The sequence below is a fragment of the Orbicella faveolata genome, unplaced genomic scaffold, assembly GCF_042242905.1.
Source record: "Orbicella faveolata isolate gen_17 unplaced genomic scaffold, um_ofav_v1 contig_25, whole genome shotgun sequence".
NCBI lineage: Eukaryota > Metazoa > Cnidaria > Anthozoa > Scleractinia > Merulinidae > Orbicella > Orbicella faveolata.
The window spans coordinates 31,446,587-31,460,223 of NW_028301553.1; the positions used below are offsets into that span (position 1 = coordinate 31,446,587).

The 13,637-nt window shown below is 37.2% G+C and overlaps 1 protein-coding gene and 1 non-coding gene across 2 annotated transcripts; one reads left to right on the forward strand and one right to left on the reverse strand.

The window, feature by feature from the left end:
• The first annotated feature begins 618 nt into the window (after positions 1-618).
• LOC149109879 (uncharacterized) lies at positions 619-12,914 on the forward strand. The gene is made up of 2 exons (XM_089295014.1): positions 619-2,289; positions 12,212-12,914. Exons 1-2 carry the CDS (start codon positions 619-621, stop codon positions 12,353-12,355), a joined length of 1,815 nt encoding a protein of 604 aa, XP_089151140.1. The 3' UTR covers positions 12,356-12,914.
• Positions 5,068-5,140, reverse strand: Trnat-agu (transfer RNA threonine (anticodon AGU)). Its single transcript has one exon. It is a non-coding gene; the product is annotated as a tRNA-Thr (tRNA).
• Positions 12,915-13,637: the final 723 nt, after the last annotated feature.

Consider the following 13,637-nt stretch of genomic DNA (forward strand, 5'->3'; position numbering starts at 1 on the left):
CTATTCCTCTTGATCCTGGATTGGATTCACCCATCGCCACTGACAATCCATCTACAGTCAGACGCATTCGACGGTGCAATAAAGGTGCTAGGATTTCTAGGAAGCGCCAGCGTTTTCGTCAAAGGCGCAGATTGCCAAACCCCGTCAATACAGAGCATCTACACCAGCTAGACCCCGTTAACCTTTCTAGTCTGCCTACTGGAGCAGATCAGGTTAACTTGCTCCGGAAAGGACCTTCCTTTTGCCCCACGCCCAAAGATATCAACTGGCAGAGCGTGTATGACGATTTGGAGATCTTTGAAGCCCGATTACGGACGGCAGCTTTCTTTATGGATACCAATCCTGATGACGACTTTCCAACCCCTAGCCATCTACCTCGTGTTCCGAAAGAAAAGAAATGGAGACCTCCTACGTCCAGGTACCCTGAACTTGAACTTTTTTTAGCTAATGTAAGGCGTGATCTTATCAATCCTGAGAACATTAAGCAACCTAGAGATAATCTTTCACGAAAAGAACGTGTTGCCCTTAAGGAACTTAGAAACTCTAATGTAGTGATTCGGATACAGGACAAAGGTTCCCGTTTTGTTTTAATTGATGATAAAGAGTACGAAGAAAAAAATGCTTGGTCAGCTCAACAATCAGCTGCACTACAAATCTTTGCAATCAGATCCTACCTCGAAGCATTTAGCGTTAGTAAGTAGTTGGTGTTCCAAATGGCTTGGAAAGGGTGAGATTTCCCCCGAAATAGCTAAGTGGGTTTTAAATAAGGAAGCGAAACCAGGAGTTGCCTTTGGGAACATTAAAACGCACAAAACGGGCAACCCGTTAAGACTCATTACCTCTTGTTGTGGTGCGGCAATTGAGAACTTGTCGGCCTTTACCGAATTCTATTTGCAACCACTTGCTCGTAAATTACCATCATTTATTAAGGACACCACGGATTTGCTTAACAAAATAGGAGATCTTAACACGAGTGGCCCTTTTCCAACTGGCACCTTACTGGTTTCGTGGGATGTGGTTTCAATGTTCCCCAACATCGATAACAAACTTGGTCTTACTGCAGTTAGGAAAGCTTTGAATGCTAGGGAAAACAAAATTCCGTCTACATCTTGCATATTAGAAGCCGTAAAAATCTGTTTGAAAAGCAACCATTCTGTTTTTAAGGAGAATTTCTTTCTTCAGATTCATGGCACGGCCATGGGTCCAAAAAATGCATGTAGTTATGCCGATCTAGCCATGGGTGAAATTGATCTTAAAGTTAAGTTTTCCGGTCCGATAAAGCCGTCCTTGTGGTGGCGTTATCGTGACGATGTCTTTGATCTTTGGCAGCAAGGCTTTCCTGCCTTACATCAATTTACTGATTACATTAATTCTCTATACCCTACTATTAAATTCGAGTTAGTTTTTTATGAACGTGAGCTTCACGTACTTGATCTTACTTTACATCTTGTGGATGGGTTTATTAGAACTGATGTTTATTCTAAACCTACAGATAGTCATTTATATCTTCCACCTTCTAGCTGCCATCCCAAGCATGTCTTCAAGGCTATTCCTTTTGGAGTAGCGACTAGATTGAAGAGAAATTGCTCTGAAGAAACTTTCCTTGCCGAGAGAACAGTTGAGTACAAGGGTTATCTTGTTAATCAGGGTTATCCCTCCAAATTAGTTGACGATCAATTCTCCAAAGCCTCCACCATTTCTAGGAATGATTTACTACTGCAACGCGGAAAACAATCGAAGAAATTATTTCCATTTGTTCTCATATTTAATCCTAATTTGCCTAATGTGAGTAGCATAATTAGAAAGCATTTGTTGATTTTGCAATCCAACCCTAAATTGAAAGAACTTTTCCCTCAAGGCTCTATCATACCATCTTTTCGTAGAACAAAAAACCTGAAAGAATTATTAGCACCATCTCGTTTTAAGACCGCCGATGAGGGACAAACAATTCAGCCAAATAATGGCTGCTTTAAATGTGAAAGAAATAGATGCGATCTCTGTCGAAATTTCTTTGTTGAATCTAAATCATTTCTAAGTTTTAAAACGGGCAGAAAATACATCATTCATTCAAGGCTTTCTTGTGATTCTAAAAACGTGATCTATTTAGTTTCCTGCAAGAAATGTCGTTTACAGTACATAGGATCAACTACCACCGATTTTCGGGTTAGGTTTCGTAACCACAAGTCTGCTATGCTCACAAACAAAACCACTTGTGAGGTAGCAGTACATTTCAATAAAATTCCACACTCTTTGGATGATTTTGAATTCCAATGCATTGATCAGGTGCAGGCCCCTAATGACTCAGACGAGATCGATAGGTTTTTAATTACGAAAGAGGCTTATTGGAGTGCTCAACTGTTCTCTTTGGCTCCCCATGGCTTAAATAAAAGAAAAGAATTTCACTCCAAAAACAGAATTTGTTATAATTAACTTTCTCTTGTGTAAATATGCGTTCGCGCCATAAGGCAGTTCAAAGGCCCTTCCTTGGATTTTGTCAGCTTTTTGGGTGTTAGGTATGCTCAAAGGCCCTGCCTGGGATCTTATTACAGCTTATTGTTTAAGGGCCCCTCCAGGGATTTTGTTGTTTGTTAACCCTTTAATGCTCCAAAGGCCTCGATTTGGGATTTTGTTATTAACCTTGTCCAGCGTAAACGTAGGTTTCTTCTTTTATATTTACCGCATTGCAAGAGTCCGTTTTATCTATTTTAACTCTTTTAGTTTTTAGGTTGAATTTAACCTAGTTCTGCAATTATCACGCTCTATAATGTAATTTATGCACAGTATTGTATTCTTTTCGTTTGGTCTATTAATTATCACCCTGTATGACGCAATTTATAGTACAGCATTGTATTTCTCGTTTTGCATTTTCTTCCTGTATTGTATTAATCACGATGTATTAATAGCACAATATTGTATTTTTCATTTCATTACGTAATCTCCCACACTGTAACCGTATTTAAACTTAGTTTTCGTCCTTTTTCTCTTGTAACTGATGAAGGTCTAAGACCGAAACGTTTTTCTATTAAATTTTTAACTTTTTAACTTTTTTTACCGTCAGAAGTTGTCCGTCCTTGCTTTATCAAACGTTTATATATATATTTCACTCGGAATTCCAGTCGAAAAAAAGAATAAACTGCAATTAGCGCAAAAATAACTTGCAAATTTGGCGGTTATCTTAGTTCAGGTGTTCAAAGGCCCTGACCTTGGATCTTGTTAGCTTTGTTAGCGCTAGGTTTTTTCAGGGGCCCCCATCGGGGAATTTATTACATTATTGTTGTTTAAGGGCCCTGTTTAGGGCGCCTGTTGTGCCTTGCCGCGGCATAGTTTCAAGGGCTTTGTTTGGGGATTTTGGGACCGCCTTTTTTGAACATTGAATATTTTACACGCGGGTCCCTTCACACTTTCGGCTGACTCGACGAATCGCGTTACTTTTTTGATGTTAATCTTATTTGTATTATATTCGATTATTTATTCTTATTTGGTTTGTGTCTTTTGAGTTTTGTACCGCATTGTCATAGTATCTCGCTTAGTAATCACCGATTGTTTATCATTGGTTAATTTTTTCGTTTTCATGTGTTACCACGCCCTGTTATGTAATCATCTTTGTAATATGATGTCATTTTTTATACTGTAAACTTATTTAAGGTTATTGTAATTTATTATTCACTTGCACTGCAACTGATGAAGGTCTTTGACCGAAACGTTTATTTTTATTAAATTTTTAAACTTTTTTTTAGATTTCTTAGATTTTTTACTGTATATATATTTTTTTCGCTCGAAGTTGTCCGTCCTCGTTTTCCACAATTGCCTACAAATTTCATTACTCGAGGTTTGGACTACGAATCCTTTTGGATCCTTCTGGCGCGTGGCATCCCTGTTGGCTCGAAGCATCTTAACTTTTTATATATATATATATATATATATATATATATATATATATATATATATATGTCTGGATTTATGAAAACCGTGCTAATTTCAACACAACCACCCTGACACTTTTCCAAGAAAATACACAGGCTTTTTCACTCGATCAACCACAGGCACTCTGTCAACACACAGCCTACTCACCCACCTTGCTTGTGTCTGGCTGGCTGGCTGCCAGCCCCTAAGACTGCAGGGCATTGCCGGCCAAGGCTGTCCTGCAAAGAAAATGAGCAGTTTTAACTGAGGAATGTGCCTCTCTCTGTGACCCACCCCACCCCCCTGGGGTTAGCTCCTGGCAGCCCCGCTTGGTATCAGCGGGTAGCCAGGTCCCAGGGCTATCTTCCCCCACCCTGCTTGACGGAAGCCCCCCTGGCTTTTCAAGCACCGCAAAGGCCTCCCTGCCGGCTATCGTCGGCAGGCAGGCGCGAAAGTTTTGCCCCAAATTTGACACGGTTTTCATAAATTCAGACATATATATATATATATATATATATATATATATATATATATATATATATATATAGAATGTGGGAGGAAAAACACAAATAGACTTGTAGTTTATTTGTGTTTTTCCTCCCACATTATATACTTCGCTCTACTCTGATGTATTGAGCACTGTTTTACGAAAATCAAATTTAACACTTTATATATATACATATATATATATTCAAAAATAAATAAACAAATGAGCAAATAAATTTGTTGTACTTCCCAACTCAAATACGTTTTCTGATTTGAGGTGAACGCGTCACCCGTCATGGGCCAAAATTCACGATATTCTTTTTTTATATATATATATAACTACGTTTTGTAAGAATATCGAGGCTGAAATCTGCCAAATTTTAAGAGTATTTTAAAAGCAAACCCGAAGCTGAGATTTTGAAAAGAATCTAACTGACAGAAGTTTATGTTGAAAATTTGTGAATAGAATTAGAACTATATCATTTAAACTTAACCATGTAAAATTCTTCCTTTCTCTAAATAGCAAACTAGCCAGAAACAACAACAAATACAGCACTACAAACGAGTGTATGAAAGATCATATATTTGAACTGCAGAAAAAGATATGAAGACATGATTGATCATCGCAGTTATGCACGCAACTTAAGCAGTTGTGAAATTAAAGCCTGAAAAAAATTCAGGCCTGAACGGGATTCGAACCCGTAACCTCTGCGATACTGGTGCAGTGCTCTACCAACTGAGCTATCAAGCCATCCGGGAACTGGTTAGTATGTGAGTTCGTAATATGCTCGTAGATGATGAAGAATACAAATGAGTACATGAAAGATCATATATTTGAACTGCGGAGAAAGATATGAAGACATGATTGATCATAGCACTGTATGCACACAACTTACGCAGTTGTGAAAAATACAGCCCTAGCCGTATGTTCTTTGCTTATAACATTTTTACAAGAAGTTATGTGTGTGATATCCGGCTTTAACGCCTGCAGGCTCGCTCGAAAATCACTTTCACATCATCCAGACACCAAATACATTAGAAAATAGAAATATCATACCTTATAATCTAAAAGTATTCCCTGATAAGAATGTTTCAGCCGAATTTCGGCAGAAAAATAAACATATTCAGCCCCGGCCAGAAAAAAATGTTCGTATAAAAAAGAGTGTAACTCCTCATCGAAACAACAACTTAAACTTTCGACTTGCACGTGATCAGGCAGTGCATCTTGAAACCGCGATAAATTTGTGAGTAACGCGGCGTCAAGCAAATAATTTTCTTCGCGGTTTGTTTTATTTTTGAGCTGCAACAAGAGAATATTGTTGGAAAGTATAACAAAACACTTAATGACTGGCCCCATCGGAAAAAGTGAGTTTCATTGAGGGTCCCAGGATAACAAAACTGTTTCCCCTGGGGCCAGTCATTAAGTGCTTGAAATAAATAAATGAAAGGAAAAAAAAGGTAATTGGCAGGCTGGCTCTAAACCAACTTCAACACCTTCCAGAAACCAAATACATTCGAAAACAGAAATAATGGTCTATAATGTAAGAATATTCACAAGAATATTTTCAGCCTAAAATCGGCAATAATAAGAATATTCCTTTTCGGTCGGAGAAACAATATTCTTACAAAAAAGAGGGTAAATAAGCAACTTTACAAACCTTTCATAGCCTGGCCAAGTCCAAACGTAAGGCTGACCAAACCAAAAACCATCAAATGCTGAATTTTCATCATGTCGCTGCCTGGAAACAAAAGAAGACAGGAACTATTCGACGATACGACTCGTGAACGTGGGTGATTATTTGCAAATGAACTTTGTTCGTGGCATGGTAATTGTTCTTACCAGAACAAGATTGAATGGGGGCTTGTTGCTTTGAGTATAAGATTATACTTTCTAGTTAGACGATGACTCGTCTCCTTGGCGTTAGCGAATTCGACGATTGTCCAATGTCTAAGAAGTAAGTTCGAATCATTTGCCATCCACTTAAGCCCATGTTAATGAAATATTATATTCAGTATTAGACAAAGTAGTCAGGACCACCATTGCGTCAGCCGAAACTAAAGAAAACTGGTAATTTCGAGAAGGCCACGAAAGAAGATATTAAAACACTGATATAAGTCAACTGAGATAGAAAACAAAGACAGCTTTGAAAAATAATTACGCTTGGGTGGACCTCAGTGTGAAAGGGACCGGTAGCAGCTCTCGCAGGGTGTCACATAAATGGCTTGATAGCTTTTGAGAGAACAATAAAACAAACAACAGAAACAATGTCCCTAGCACTAAAACAATAACAGCTGCTACAATAATAAAAGAATGGCAGCTTGCGAAAGCTACTACACTTAAAATACGTCTCTTAAGTGATGCAAGTTTGTTTTCGTTCTTTGATTGTTCGTAACGGACAGTTCCCATTTATATCTTTTTTTGGTTGATTTTTCTTGCACTTCAACAAGCTTATTGGTGGATGCGTCACGCCAAAATATCTTCCGCACAAGAGCGCTACTGCTGAGCCAAAAGAAACAATCTGGAGAAGTAATCTAGTTGTGGTAACGAGTAATTGCTTCCGTCAGTTTTTGCCGATACTTTACACGGCCAAGCAAATTCAGGCACTGCTCTTTTTTCTTTCACCGCAAGAGTAAAGCTAAATTATCGTTGCACTTCGCCTGACAACGGCTTCTAAGGACCGTCCTATTTATTGATGCTTTGTCATGTTGATGATGAAGATCTTCCAAAGAATGTGCAACTACCAATAATAACTGAGAGGACCAGTCAATAGTCAACATAAGACGATATTACAATATTCTAACATGGCGCGAGGCTTTAAGGACAAAGTTGCAATTTTTTTTCTAAAAGTTTTGTTTGTCCCTCAATTCCCAAAGGTGACTTGGTTGCAAAGAAACACCATCAAATATAGATAGAAGTTTGTCCTAAAAGCCTCGGAGCCACATTAGAAAATTGATTCGACCATTGAATGTGGCTTATTGAAACATAAAGTAAAAAAAAACACGCAAAATTCGGGAAATTAAAAAAAAAAAACAAAACCAAAAGAAAACATGCACGTAATTGTGACCAGATTCTTATACCCGGGTACCAAAGTCACATTAGCTAAGCTGATGTTGCTTCGTTTCTGAATATTTTCTTATAATTGCTCTAATTTCATTTAATTTTGTTCATGGATGATGCGCTTGAAATGTTGGCTACAAACAAAAGACGATCAGCATCCTTGTTGAATATGTTTATTCAAATTTGGAGTTACTGAAACTTGAATTTTTGGTGGGCAAATTGAGGCGGTTTTGAATTATATTTAGGTAGTTCAATATTAATAGAGAATAGGGTTTTCAGAGGAAAAAAAACTAGTTATGCATCGCTTTCGAGTAGCATACCACGGAATATCAATATCAAGCCTTTAAGCATAAGTCGGTATATTTTATATCATGCCATAGAAAATACAGTGGCCAATCAATGCAACCTTCGCGAATGACAGGATTGGAATATACTGTCGTATATACAACGGCTTTTCTGTATTCTGATTGGTTGTATTTTCTGTGGCATAGTGTATATAAAGCCTGATACACTGGAGAGATACTTTGTCAAGTAAAGTTTTGAAAGTTCTCATTTAACTTTGTCGGATGAGAGCGTCAACCCTTCGCGACAAGAGCGAATGGTGGTCTGCTTATTCACTTGAATTTTGCAGATCATTGTAGATGAAATCTACTAATTTTCACGTGAAATATTAGCAAGGATGCATTAGATTTTAACTCCTGACCAAGAAAGCTCATAGCTATCCGAAATGCATTTGGGCAGGCCTATTAAGGCCTCATATGATAATAGTAGAAACTTGAAACAATGCGCTATCAAAATGAGAGCCAAAGAAGGTCGATGGACACTGGAGTTACATCATCATACTTCTTTTTATTCATAATTACTCGAGCAGCACAATTTATAGCAGCATGAAGGTTTGCAATAAGATTTCTTGGAAGTCGGCACAATAATGCGTTCCCACTATCCAACCTACACGTAACGTGACAAAAGCTCCTCGCGATTAAGTATGTTCTTATGCCAGCTGGAATACATATGCTACACGCTTGAAACTCAAAATTTGTCGCAGAATCAAAACTCACACCAATATTTCGAGCCGAAATCGAAGCTGAGCAGATATCAAGCGGCGGAATGTAGGGCCTGGGAGGAAATTGTGATGCTTTGTCAGAGTTCAACTTTATTTTGGTAGAGGACATCCAGTTAGCCAACTCAGGCGTATCGAAAAATCATGTTGTTTAGAAGAATACGATGAGAAACTGAAGAGCACTAAAAGTCGTCGATGATTTTGGGCGAATTAATACCACCGCTCGTATAATAAAGAAGAAAATCAGATCGAGTCGAGAAACAATTGCGAAGTATTTTTTCACTTTAAAGAAAAAGCCACAAGTTCGCCGATGATCAACGGCGAAGTAATTCAGCTTGTATATAATGTTGAATTGGTCATGCCGCGTACAAAGAGCTTAAAAGTGCTATATTTAAAACAACTGTGGTTGGTTTATTGGAGGTCTTTTCTCCCTGTCAGTTTGTGTTTTATTATCATTATTATTATTATTATTATTATTGTACATATGCTTATTTATGGTGTTGCAAATAAAAAATGATGATGTTGATGATGTTGTTGTTGTTGATAATGATGACGATGATGATGATGATAATGATGTTGGTAGACTGAAGAACATCGCGACTTGTCGATGATCATCATCGGGGTACTTCTGTCTGTAAATTAGGAACTTTGGCCTATGAGAACGTAACGTCTAAAGTGAGTAAAATGTTGATAATTCGCACTTTTTGTTTGGAAAATATCCTAACAAACGGCGACAAATAAAGGCAATCTATTGCGTCAGCGTATTCGCCTTAGGTTTATGTTTGTACGCCTATAAAAACCAGTCGATGGCAGTTTTCATTTAAGAAAAAAATTGGAAACGTTTGCGTGTGAATAGGACATATAATATTCATCATGAAAACATAAAATAGAAATAGAAATAACAGGATTAAGCAGCAGCTAAAGTAAAACAACTGAAAAGAGATTAAATAATAAATGTACCTCTAGGCGACATGTACTCCTTCCTCCATAGAGGTTTATAGAGAAAAGGGTTTTGTTAACAGCCTTGTGTACCGAGTTAAAGCGCTGTTATCTATTTCTGTAGGATATTTTATACAGTGGCTAGAAGCAACGTACGCCAACCCTCAAAACTGTTAGCCTATATTTCCAAAATGTGTTTTTAAAAACAGATAACTCAAAGGAATTGGTAGGGGTCAATTTTAATTGCATTTTTAAGTAAGACGTTTGCTAGGGAGTGCCCAATTTGGTGACGTACCTTTCAATTATAGCTACAAGAATAACGAATAAGTTATTTAATGAATTAGTTTTTGTTTTTAAGTTAGATTCAAATGTGATGTGAAAGGAGGTGGTTGTTTGGGTCAGTGAAACTGTTTTGGTAAGATTTTAATTATGAAACATTCACCGAGCTGGTTATGATCATTTCGCATGCCCAAAGCAAAAATGACACTATCTTGCTATTATTCACTACATATTTCAATATTTATAATATTATCTGAGTCGATTGCACGATGTCGACGTTTTAGTTTTATCTAAACGAAGTCATTTTATTGCAGGTGGTAACGACGGTGTCGTGGTATTCTCTGCGTGGGTCGAATGAAACTCGCGAGGAAAGAAGCGAGATAGGAGTGTGTTCTGAAATATTCCTCGAACATTATTCTTTCATTTCGTCTATATTTCTTAAAATTTTGAATGCACGATGTTATTTTCCTTGAATATGTCAAATAAAGTAAAGTAAGTTCAGGGTGAAATTTCGGCCGGCATCACAGCTGGTTACTGTGACTAGAAAATTAATTGCGTTGAAAGGAACCTTAAGTCAAAACTGATTACGTTTACTGAAGTAGACGACAAAAGAAAATGTCAATAAAGACACAGACGGAGAGGTGATTGATTCGCAGAGAGAACTTCACTGTCGGTGTTGTTTCATTACCTTGACACGAAAGCTTGCCATTTCGACCCTGCAGAAATCTTCTTCAACAAATAAGGCAACAAAGTTTATTGATTTGTGAAACATTAATCTGTGGCAAAGAATTGTTGAAGCATTCTGTTAAAGGATTTTGGATCTCCTGGTAAACTGTTTGCTGCTTTAAGCCTGGTTTCTGCATGATTGGTAAGTTCGCTGCACTGATCGTTGTGATCACTACAGAAAAGGTTGAGCGATCTTGCGAATACCTGTTTGGATATGACTGCTACGTTGGGGCAGAACATTGAGAATATTACACGGCGGCGCAAAGATCTGAATTTTATTTCTGAGCGATAAAATCAATATTTTACGGACAAGCGCAGCGAGTGAGTAAAATATTGTTTTAACATGAGGCAATATAATTCATATATTTAAAAATAAGCCACCGTGTAATTTTCTTTTTACTATGACGACAAACTGACTGTTTGCACAAACAACCGTGAAAACTGGGAAATGACGTCATCGTTATCTTCATTAGTAATATGCAAAATATGCCACCCGAGTCCCGGATGTAGTTTCGTATGAATTTCACGAGTTGTGTCGGTGTTTTCCAGTAAAACACTCCTCATAACGATGGCTTCGAGAGTGGTTTTCATGTGACAGCAATCGTAGGTGTACAAAAAAACTTGGGCTAGACTATGGCCCACCTGTGTCCTATCTCCTACTCTACATGTAAAACCCACCCTAAATTGCATATTTGAGCAGAAGAACAAAGAAAAAAAGTTTCTAACGCTCAGGGATAAGCGTTGAAAGTGTAAAGAATTACTTGCATGTGTTTTGTATTCAATCTCATCCCGATGGTAGGCGTCATTTTCAGGAAAGCGGCAATCCATTGGCTTTTGTTTTGCGAGCAAATAGAGCTTATTCGCGATAGCTGCCATGTTTGTTTTCATATTATAATGTGAATTAAGCATGTGAATTCTGAGCGGGTAAATAATAATTAAAAATTGTACTAACTCATCTTCATTAAGTTGAAAAATTAAGAGACAAATTTCTGGAAGGAAAAAAAGATAAGAGCTAAAAGCGTGCACAAAATCGTAACTCGATGACGCAAATTATGACCTTAAAAACAACGAACCGACGAACTTTATGAACCGATTTCGTTTAAATTGTGGGTTTTGTTCCACAAATTATATATCACATTGTTCCATATACTCGAGACATTCGAGTCACTTTCAAGTTTATTTTCGAAATGTAATTATAAATTAGTTGCAGTACAGGCATAAATGGGACAAGATTGAGCCATCATATCCTCTTTAAGAACATGGTGACCTATCTTTTTTATTTTATTTCTCGAAATAGTGCCTGGTAGGGAACATCCTGGGAAGGTTTCAAAAATATGGTACGACAACCTTTTTTTTTCTCAAGAATTACCTTTTAAATAGCGGAGATTATGATGCTATCTGGTACTGGTGAAAGAAGCAACTTGCCTCATTTTGGCGTCGGCTCTTGCGTTTCCGAGACCTACACCTTTTACTTTTCAAGAATGCCAAAAAAGTTATCGTCTGTAAAAGTTTGTCAACACAATAGTGTGATCAAGTTAGCCTGAAAAATTAATTTTCAGCTAAGTTCATAATAATATGATTTTTGAGTAAAGACAAACATTCATTAACCACAATGAACGCAAGTAACATTTTTCAGAATTCTTTACTATTCAATGCAGTTATCCCCTTACCATCGTCGGTGCAACATAAGTTATAAAACCAGAGAACAAAACCAGAAAAATGTCTTTTTGAACACTTTCCAGTGTATTGATCAAGTGCAGATAAATGCAAACAATACAAGTAACATCGAAAAGCTTTTAATCACTAAAGAGGCATATTGGAGTGCACAGTTGTTCTCTCTGGCACCTTTTGGCTTGAACAAACGTCAGGAATTCCACTCGAAAAAAAGAATAAACTACAATTAGCGCAAAAATAACTTGCAAATTTGGCGGTTATCTTAGTTCAGGTGTTCAAAGGCCCTGACCTTGGATCTTGTTAGCTTTGTTAGCGCTAGGTTTTCTCAGGGGCCCCCATCGGGGAATTTATTACATTATTGTTGTTTAAGGGCCCTGTTTAGGGCGCCTGTTGTGCCTTGCCGCGGCATAGTTTCAAGGGCTTTGTTTGGGGATTTTGGGACCGCCTTTTTTGAACATTGAATATTTTACACGCGGGTCCCTTCACACTTTCGGCTGATTCGACGAATCGCGTTACTTTTTTGATATTAATCTTATTTGTATTATATTCGATTATTTATTCTTATTTGGTTTGTGTCTTTTGAGTTTTGTACCGCATTGTCATAGTATCTCGCTTAGTAATCACCGATTGTTTATCATTGGTTAATTTTTTCGTTTTCATGTGTTACCACGCCCTGTTATGTAATCATCTTTGTAATATGATGTCATTTTTTATACTGTAAACTTATTTAAGGTTATTGTAATTTATTATTCACTTGCACTGCAACTGATGAAGGTCTTTGACCGAAACGTTTATTTTTATTAAATTTTTTAAACCTTTTTTTAGATTTCTTAGATTTTTTACTGTATATATATATTTTTTTCGCTCGAAGTTGTCCGTCCTCGTTTTCCACAATTGCCTATATATATATATCTATATATATATATATATATATATATATATATATATATATATATATTTCTCGCTTAGAGTATATTTGACATTGTGTTCTAAGCCTTTCTACAGGTAACTCCTTAGATCTTAGCCGCCTCTTGGGAACTTTTTATATGGTCGACCGGCAAACAAAATGCAAAACCTTAAATCCTCCACTGAATTCGTTTGTAAATGTTTGGTAATTCAAAGTCTTCTAATTAAAGAAATATGCGGTTGAGTTTTAATTGAACGCTGTTGCCTGCAAGTGCAAGTGAAAAGTCTAAGAAGGAATGCATTCTCAAAGGATTCCTTGAGAGCTGCGAACTTGACTTCGCACTCGTTCCACTAACATTTTGAACTTCAAAATTCGGTCAACAAATCTCATACCATGTCCAGTCAAGTTCACAAAACTGTCGTTGTTTTATTAATTATGCATCTAACTTCACCATATAACTGTTTGTAAAGGGCTCAATTACATCTTTCGAATGCAGATGAGAACATTTGGTTTACAAAAGATGGTATGTGTGATGTTTAAATATTTGCCGTTTTCAGACAGGTGGTCTTTTCATGGCCATTAACGTTCAATATTCCTTGTTGACA

What these genes read in the sequence shown, in the direction of transcription:
- LOC149109879 (XM_089295014.1), top strand. Translation starts at nt 619, where the DNA reads ATGCTTGGTCAGCTCAACAATCAGCTGCACTACAAATCTTTGCAATCA. An exon ending in AATGCATTGATCAGGTGCAG is followed by an intron (nt 2,290 to 12,211) that starts GCCCCTAATGAC and finishes GATCAAGTGCAG; the next exon opens with ATAAATGCAAACAATACAAG.